This window comes from Oncorhynchus gorbuscha, linkage group LG15, assembly GCF_021184085.1.
Source record: "Oncorhynchus gorbuscha isolate QuinsamMale2020 ecotype Even-year linkage group LG15, OgorEven_v1.0, whole genome shotgun sequence".
Taxonomy (NCBI): Eukaryota; Metazoa; Chordata; class Actinopteri; order Salmoniformes; family Salmonidae; genus Oncorhynchus; species Oncorhynchus gorbuscha.
Genome location: NC_060187.1, coordinates 32,390,236 through 32,400,225, shown reverse-complemented (window position 1 = coordinate 32,400,225; position 9,990 = coordinate 32,390,236). Strand labels below are relative to the sequence as shown.

The following is a 9,990-nucleotide window of genomic DNA, read 5'->3' as shown; positions in this document are numbered from 1 at the left end:
GTCGATTCTATCCAAACACAAAGCAGTGGAACAATCATTTTATTCAATTTAATTTAATTAACCTTTATTTAACCAGTAATAGGCCCACTGAGACACATATAGTGTCTTTACAAGGGAGACATTTAGTTCCAGTAAGATGTGGGCTGCCTAGTCATTATCCAGGGTTCAAGGTGACGAAAGTCAACAAACATTTCAACTGGCACTGAATGTTTTTCACAATCAGCTAGATCCCAGAGAGAGAGAGAGAGAGAGAGAGAGAGAGAGAGAGAGAGAGAGAGAGAGAGAGAGAGAGAGAGAGAGAGAGAGAGAGAGAGGGGTGGTGGGGGAGAGTGAGAAAAAAAGAAAGAACAAGAGAGAGAGAAAGAGAGAAAGCGACAATGTACGATCTCATCCTCTGTTACTGTCTGATTTCCTAACAGGATTGTCTCACTAAGTTGCCCTGTGGCCCACTGCATTACGAGTTGATCAACAGCTACACACCCCTAACACTGTTGGTGCAACTCCTGGTCTCTTTACACCCAGGGGAGTAGGGGACTAAAAACCTTTTTGACATGAAAATAGTGTCCAGAGAGCCTTTGACCTCTGTGTCATCCCCAACTCTTGGAACATGACCTCTATCTACACTGGAATTTGAATGTGTTACCTTTCTCATAGATATGGCAAAGATATATTTCCCTTTTGTTCTCAAGAGATGATTCAGAAAAAAGTGTTTGCAGCCAAAGAACACCTAACCACAACAGGGTTAGGGAGATATATATATATATACTTCCTATTTCTTTCAGCAGTGTATTCTGGTTAGGGAGAGTGACAAGAGGGCCTTCATCAAAGGCAGCTTCCTCCCAAAGACTTTCTCAGTGTGGCGCATGGCTGCAGGGAGGATCAGTAAGCAGATTGTGTAGAAAATGTAAATCCTCACGTACACAGATGTATTATCGTTTTTCTACTTGAATACTACTTTAGGATTACTACTTGGCTCTGTCTACGTATAAAAGTGTGCTACAATTCTGAGTTGGACACTGCACCGAATAGGTCAATGTCTTGTGTAAAGCAATTGTGAATGTTGTTTTTCTATTCAGTTTTTAAATATTTTTTTATACTCTGTTCGAAATATTGGTTGTGTTTTGACAATGAAGGCAAGTTTATAATTAATATCATGTCCCTCTACTGGACATATTTTTAATTACAAGTTCACAATGTGCAACTGTTGGTTGGTTGGTTAATTCCGGAAATGTAAGGATAACATTTTGTAGAAACAACACACATTGCTCGTGATTGAAGGGTTTGCAAACCAGAGTACATTTGTTAGCTAAAACCAAGCAGTTTCTATTCTAAGACACCATGAAATAAATCACACACAAACATGTCCCATAGCATAGTTTATATTTATTATTTGCCTGTAGTACATATCATATACAAATGTATACTTTACAAAGAAAATTCTCACAGGCACCCATACAAACACACATACTGTACAAACACTCCTTACATACAGTACCAGTCAAAAGTTTGGACACACCGAGTCATTCATTAGGCTCCTGAGTGGCACAGTGGTCTAAGGACCTACATCTCAGTAAAAGAGGTGTCACTAAAGTCCCTGGTTTGAATCCAGGCTATCACATCTGGCTGTGATTGTGAGTCCCATAGGGGGACACACAATTAGCCCAGAGTTGTCTGGGGAAGGCTGTTTTAGTAAAAAATAAATTGTTCTTAACTGATTTGCCTAGTTAAATAAAGGTTAACTAAAAACATCAATGTTTTTTATTTATTTGTTCTATTTTCTATATTGTAGAATAATAGTGAAGACATCAAAACTATGAAATAACACATGGAATCATGTAATCATGTAGTAACCAAAAAAGTTTAAACAAATCAAGTTATATTTTATATTTGAGATTCTTCAAAGTATCTTGGTTTGGTTTCTCAAATGACTGCCTCGCCTGGTTCACCAACTACTTCTCCGACAGAGTTCAGTGTGTCAAATCTGAGGGCCTGTTGTCCAGGCCTCTGGCAGTCTCTATGGGGGTGCCACAGGGTTCTATTCTTGGGCCGACTCTCTTCTCTGTATACATCAATGATGTCGCTCTTGCTGCTGGTGAAGTCTCTGATCCACCTCTACGCAGACGACACCATTCTGTATACTTCTGGCCCTTCTTTGGACACTGTGTTAACAACCCTACAGACCAGTTTCAATGCCATACAACACTCCTTCCATGGCCTCCAACTGCTCTTAAATACAAGTAAAATTAAATGCATGCTCTTCACCCGATCGCTGCCTGCACCTGCCCGCCCGTCCAGCATCATTTTCCGCATGTTCTGACTTAGAACATGTGGACAACTACAAATACCTAGGTGTCTGGTTAGACTGTAAACTCTCCTTCCAGACTCATATAAAACATCTCCAATCCAAAGTTAAATCTAGAATTGGCTTTCTATTTCGCAACCAGGCATCCTTCACTCATGCTGCCAAACATACCCTCGTAAACTGACCATCTTACCGATCCTTAACTTTGGCGATGTCATTTACAAAATAACCTCCAACACCCTACTCAACAAATTGAATGCAGTCTATCACAGTGCCACCCATTTTGTCACCAAAGCCCCATATACTACCCACCACTGCGACCTGTACACTCTCGTTGGCTGGCCCTCGCTTCATACTCGTCGCCAAACCCACTGGCTCCAGGTCATCTACAAGACCCTGCTAGGTAAAGTCCCGCCTTATCTCTGCTCGTTGGTCACTATAGCAGGACCCACCCGTAGCACACGTTCCAGCAGGTATATCTCACTTGTCACCCCCAAAGCCAATTCCTCCTTTGGCCGCCTCTCCTTCCAGTTCTCTGCTAACAATGACTGGAACGAACTACAAAATCTCTGAAACTGGAAACACTTATCCCCCTCACTAGCTTTAAGCACCAGCTGTCAGAGCAGCTCACAGATCACTGAACCTGTACATAGCCCATCTATAAATAGCCCAAACAACTACCTCTTCCCCATACTGTATTTATTTATTTTGCACCTTTGCACCCCAGTATTTCTACTTTTCACACTCATCTACTGTCAAATCTACCATTCCAGTGTTTTAATAGCTATATTGTATTTACTTTGCCACCCTGGCCTATTTATTGCCTTTACCTCCCTTATCTCACCTCATTTGCTCACATTGTATATACTTATTTTTCTACTGTATTATTGACTGCATGTTTGTTTTACTCCATGTGTAACTCTATGTTGTAATATGTGTCGAACTGCTTTGCTTTATCTTGGCCAGGTCGCAGTTGTAAATGAGAACTTGATCTCAACTTGCCTACCTGGTTAAATAAAGTTTAAATAAAATAAATAAATCAAATCTACACACTCCTAACACTGCTGGTGCAACTCCTGGTCTCTTTTACACCCAGGGGAGAATGGGACTAAAATGACAGCTTTACACACTCTTGGCATTCTCTTAACCAGCTTCACCTGGAATGCTTTTCCAACAGTCTTGAAGGAGTTCCCACATATGCTGAGCACTTGTTGGCTGATTTTCCTTCACTCTGCGGTCCAACTCATCCCAATCCATCTCAATTGGGTTGAGGTTGGGTGATTGCGGAGGCCAGGTCATCTGATGCAGCACTCCATCCCTCTCCTTCTTGGTCAAATAGCCCTTACACAGCCTGGAGGTGTGTTGGGTCATTGTCCTGTTGAAAAACAAATGATAATCCCACTAATTGCAAGCCAGGTGGGATGGCGTGTTGCTGCAGAATGCTGTGGTAGCCATGCTGGTTAAGTGTGCCTTGAATTATAAATAAATCACAGACAGTGTCACCAGCTAAGCAACCCCACACCATCACACCATCTCCTTAATGCTTCACGGTGGGAACCACAAGTGAGATCCTCCGTTCACCTACTCTGCGCCTCTCAAAGACACGGCGGTTGGAACCAAAAATAAAAAATGTGGACTCATCAGACCAAAGGACAGATTTACACTGGTCTAATGGCCATTGCTCATGTTTCTTGGCCCAAGCACATCTTCTTACTGGTATAGTTTAGTAGTGGTTTCTTTGCAGCAATTTGACCATGAAGGCCTGATTCACGCAGTCTCCTCTGAACAGTTGATAATGAGATCCGTGTTACTTGAACACTGTGAAGCATTTTCTTATCGGCAGACTCAACAGCCTTGGTTTCTCAAATGACTGCCTCGCCTGGTCCACCAACTACTTCTCAGACAGAGTTCAGTGTGTCAAATCGGAGGGCCTGTTGTCCTGACCTCTGGCAGTCTCTATGTGGGTGCCACAGGGTTCAATTCTCAGGTCGACTCTTTTCTCTGTATACATCAATGATGTTGCTCTTGCTGCTGGTGATTCCCTGATCCACCTCTACGCAGACAACACCATTTAGTATACTTCTGGCCCTTCTTTGGACACTGTGATAACTAACCTCCAGACGAGCTTCAATGCCATACAACTCTCCTTCCGTTGCCTCCAACTGTTCTTAAATGCAAATAAAACTAAATGCATGCTCTTCACCCGATCGCTGCCTGCACCTGCCCGCCCGTCCAGCATCACTACTCTGGATGGTTCTGACTTAGAATATGTGGACAACTACAAATACCTAGGTGTCTGGTTAGACTGTAAACTCTCCTTCCAGACCCATATCAAACATCTCCAATCTAAAGTTAAATCTAGAATTGGCTTCCTATTTCGCAACCAGGCATCCTTCACTCATGCTGCCAAACATACCCTCGTAAACTGACCATCTTACAGATCTTTGACTTGCGCGATGTCATTTACAAAATAGCCTCCAACACCCTACTCAACAAATTGGATGCAGTCTATCACAGTGTCATCCGTTTTGTCACCAAAGCCCCATATACTACCCACCACTGTGACCTGTATGCCCTCGTTGGCTGGCCCTCACTTCATATTCATCGCCAAACCCACTGGCTCCAGGTCATTTATAAGTCTTTGCTAGGTAAAGCCCCGCCTTATCTTAAATTTTATTTTTATTTATATGCCATTTAGCAGATGCTTTTATCCAAAGCGACTTACAGTCATGTGTGCATACATTCTACGTATGGGTGGTCCCGGGAATCGAACCCACTACCCTGGCGTTACAAGCGCCATGCTCTACCAACTGAGCTACAGAAGGACCATCTCAGCTCACTGGTCACCATAGCAGCTCCCACCCGTAGCACACGCTCCAGCAAGTATATTTCACTAGTCACCCCCAAAGCCTTTTTCTCCTTTGGCCGCCTTTCCTTCCAGTTCTCTGCCGCCAATGACTGGAACCAATTGCAAAAATCACTGAAGCTGGAGACTCATATCTCCCTCACTAACTTTAAGCATCAGCTGTCAGAGCAGCTCACAGATCACTGCACCTGTACATAGCACATCTGTAAATAGACCATCCAACTACCTCATCCCCATATTGTTATTTATTTATTATTGCTCCTTTGCACCCCAGTATCTCTACTTGCACATTCATCTTCTGTACATCTATCACTCCAGTGTTTGTTTGCTAAATTGTAATTACTTCGCCACTACAGCCTATTTATTGCCTTACCTCCATAATCTTACCTCATTTGCACACACTGTATATAGATTTTTTACCTATTGTGTTATTGACTATAAGTTTGTTTATTCCATGTGTAACTCTATGTTGTTGTTTGTATCACACTGTTTTGCTTTATCTTGGCCAAGTCGCAGTTGTAAATGTGAACTTGTTCTCAACTGGCCTACCTGGTTAAATAAAGGTGAAATAAAAAATAAAAATATTTGGGCTGGAATTTCTGAGGCTGATAACTCTAATGAACTTATCCTCTGCAGCAGAGGTAACTCTGGGTCTTCCTTTCCTGTGGCGGTCCTCATGAGAGCCAGTTTCATCATAGCGTTTGATGGTGTTTGCAACTACACTTGAATAAACGTTCAAAGTTCTTGAAATTTTCCAGATTGACTGACCTTCATGTCTTTAAGTAATGATGGACTGTCGTTTCTTTTTGCTTATTTGAGGTTTTCTTGCTATATATGGACTTGGTCTTTTACCAAATAGGGCCATCTTCTGTATCCCCCCCTACCTTGTCACAACACAACTGATTGGCTCAAACGCATTGAGAAGGAAATAAATTCCACAAATTAATTTTTAACAAGGCACACCTGTTAATTGAAATGCATTCCAGGTGATTACCTCATGAAGCTGGTTGAGAGAATGCCAAGTGTGCAAAGCTGTCATCAAGGCACTAAGAATAAGTGCCTAAGGCATCCCAGAGCGCTAAGAACCTTGGCGTGATCCTGGACAACACCCTGTCGTTCTCAACTAACATCAAGGCAGTGGCCCGTTCCTGTAGGTTCATGCTCTACAACATCCGCAGAGTACGACCCTGCCTCACACAGGAAGCGGCGCAGGTCCTAATCCAGGCACTTGTCATCTCCCGTCTGGATTACTGCAACTCGCTGTTGGCTGGGCTCCCTGCCTGTGCCATTAAACCCCTACAACTCATCCAGAACGCCGCAGCCCGTCTAGTGTTCAACCTTCCCAAGTTCTCTCACGTCACCCCGCTCCTCCGCTCTCTCCACTGGCTTCCAGTTGAAGCTCGCATCCGCTACAAGACCATGGTGCTTGCCTACGGAGCTGTGAGGGGAACGGCACCTCAGTACCTCCAGGCTCTGATCAGACCCTACACCCAAATAAGGGCACTGCGTTCATCCACCTCTGGCCTGCTCGCCTCCCTACCACTGAGGAAGTACAGTTCCCGCTCAGCCCAGTCAAAACTGTTCGCTGCTCTGGCTCCCCAATGGTGGAACAAACTCCCTCACGACGCCAGGACAGCGGAGTCAATCACCACCTTCCGGAGACACCTGAAACCCCACCTCTTTAAGGAATACCTAGGATAGGATAAAGTAATCCTTCTCACCCCCCCCTTAAAAGATTTAGATGCACTATTGTAAAGTGGCTGTTCCACTGGATGTCATAAGGTGAATGCACCAATTTGTAAGTCGCTCTGGATAAGAGCGTCTGCTAAATGACTTTAATGTAAATGTAAGGCAAAGGGTGGCTACATTGAAGAATCTCAAATATAAAATATATTTTGATTTGTTAAACACTTTTTTGGTTACTACACGATTCCATATGTGTTATTTCATAGTTTTGATCTCTTCACTATTATTCTACAATGTAGAAAATATTATTAAAAATCCTAGATTGAGTTGGTGTTCTAAAACTTTTGACTGTATATCTTCTAGTCTTGCAGTGCATTCCTGTAATTTATGCTGTTGGGGGCTGTGGATAATTTCAAGTACACAATCTCATTGTTGCTTCATCTTTCAGTATTCCCACCATCTCTAGTGTCCTTAAAACTTATCGGCAACGACCAGGCCATTCCTAAGCCATGTCTGGGATCCATGTTCACTCCCCTCATCTCTTTGAGATAATGTGGGTCCCATGCCAGACTGGGAGCTAATCAACCTCCATCTCATAAGACCAAGGGAATGGAACTCCACATTGAATGGAGATCAAAATAACACTAAAAGATTTAAGGAAAAATCCACACAAACACTATCTTCTGGTGACTTCTGGTGAAGTCCAATATCTTGAAAACCTTTTGGGACTGTATCAACAGTGGACTAATGATCACTCAAGGCATGTTTTCTACCTCCACTGAGAAAATCAAAGATCTGTAAATTATTACGAATGTGACGAGAACTCTGAATGCCAAAGAGAGCTGGCGGTGGTGAATTCAGTCTGGGATGAGGAGAAAACAGTGATAACAAGTTACGACATGACTTCCTTTGTAAAATAGATAATATACCGCTCTTCACATCCAAAAACTTCGAACTAACAAAATGGATCAACATTTTATGCTTTCATAGTAATTTATGGAACATTTGCATATTTTTCCCAACTATGAGAGAACAGGTTTTCAATTAACAAAGTACATCTAAAATACTTTTATTAAATGTCGCAAAATGATCACTTAACATGAAAGATACTTTGCTCCCATTTAAAATAAAATGTAAATAAACATTTGCATTTAATTCGAGCCAGTCAAAATACAGCAACATAACATGATCAAAACCACACCCATTATTGATTAACTATTGGTTACAGCGAACTGTGCTGATTGAATAGTTGTTAAAAGGTTCCAGCATGTTATTATAATACATTAGAGATTTTTTCTATGTTTAAGTATGAAAATCAGGAAAGTCTTGGAAAAACAACATTATTTACAAGTAGGATGAGGAAACACACGTGCTCAGACAGATGCAGACGAACACACAAATCTAAAGGTTTGGGGTGGTTAGCACACTCATTTCCAAACCCCTTGCACAACAACCTGATGATTCATATGTTGAACTAATAAATAAACACTAGGGCACGTAACTTAATTCATTGAAATTAACTGAATGACTTGTGTGTATGCATTATGAACTAGGGCCCTGTGTTTTGGTTAATCATGTCACATGACCTGGATTTCAACCATTATTTAAAGCTTTTTCATCAAACTTTTTATGTAAGATGTATCATCTCCATCCTTAGACAATTGCTATCATATTTAATCTAAATTCTGGAAAAGGCTAAAAAGAAAAGGTTAAAATCCAGGTCATGTGACATGATTAACCAAAACACAGGATAAATCATATGGTCTTGGTAATATGACAAAGACACTTGTTCTGAATGGGGTGAATTGAAGGTTGAATATCTCTGGTATGAAACGTGAGTATTTTTAATTTATTCCGTGCTTCTACACCTGCATTGCTTGCTGTTTGGGGCTTTAGGCTGGGTTTCTGTACAGCACTTTGAGATATTAGCGGATGTCCGAAGGGCTATATAAATACATTTGATTTGATTTGATGTGCAGTCTAGAAAGACTGTGCTAAACAAGAGTATTTTGATTGAACACACCTTGCGACCAACCCCTAGCAGACCAATATGATCAGTTTTTGACTGATCATTAGTCTAAGAAACTCACCAAATAAGGATAGAGTGTCAACCTCAGGAAAACAAACCTTACCATTGGGTTGAAACAATCATGTTGCGGTTACTGAATATGAGAAAATTAAGTGTTTCTATTCAAATATTTTGTAAGCATATGCTGAACTCTTCCACTGGGGCTAGAAAATAAGTGGAAGTTCTTCTGATTTGTGTACATGTGCATTTATAGTTTGCTCCTCTGTATTAGTAAAACTAATCCAATGAGCCCTTAAGAGAACTGGTAGAACAGAGCTTCCGACTTGAACACAATGTTAAGGAGAGGAAAGCCAGTGAATCACCTCCTTGCAAGAGATCTTTGCATATATCTGTATTTCTAGAGAGTTTTAACGCGTTAAAAATGTTGGCTGTGGACAGAGGGTGATATATGACAGTAAGAGACAGTCTTGGTCACCAGTATCCACAGTCCTCCCCCAGCCTGTGCTTTCCTGTCCAGCAGGCCAGGCCAGAAGGTAGAGGCCCCCTCTCTGTGTTAGCCATCCACAGCACCCTTCAACACCACCACACAGCCCTCAACTGCTCCCAGAGGCTGTGACCCTCCCCCATGTTGGAGGTGCTGTCTGTGGGTCATGGGGATGCTGGAGGGGGCCACATAGGTGGAATGCCGGAGTAAGTCAAAACAGTGTGCGGGGGTGGTAGCGGTGGTGCTGTTGTGTCTCAGTTGGTCTCGTAGGAGGAGAGCAGCGCAGCATCCACTGGCTCCATGCAGGAGGGGCAGGTGAAGGAGCGCATCAGCCAGTCATCTATACAGTCCATGTGGTAGATGTGCATGCAGGGCAGGAACCGGATGGGGTCTCCATACACAAAGTCCATCATGCAAATCACACACCTGCACAGATGGGGAGACAACGTCTGTATCATGTGGGATTTAGAAAGAAGTTGTATCTACCTACTTATCCTATGCAGTATTTTCATTTATTACAAATTGACATTCAGCACCAGTAATGTATCGGGCAATTCCACCGTAACAGAATTACGTTACCAGTTTTTTCACTTTAAAATGTATGACAAACAAACAAAAAATAT

General features: G+C 42.2%; 1 protein-coding gene across 1 annotated transcript in view; it reads right to left on the bottom strand.

The window, feature by feature from the left end:
* Positions 1-7,907: 7,907 nt before the first annotated feature.
* The window catches only part of LOC123997365 (RING finger protein 11), a 43,719-nt gene continuing 41,636 nt past the window's right edge, over positions 7,908-9,990 (bottom strand). The window contains exon 3 of the mRNA XM_046301509.1: positions 7,908-9,793. Coding sequence (XP_046157465.1) covers positions 9,622-9,793 — 172 coding nt within the window. The 3' untranslated portion in view covers positions 7,908-9,621. The remainder of the gene's footprint in view (positions 9,794-9,990) is intronic.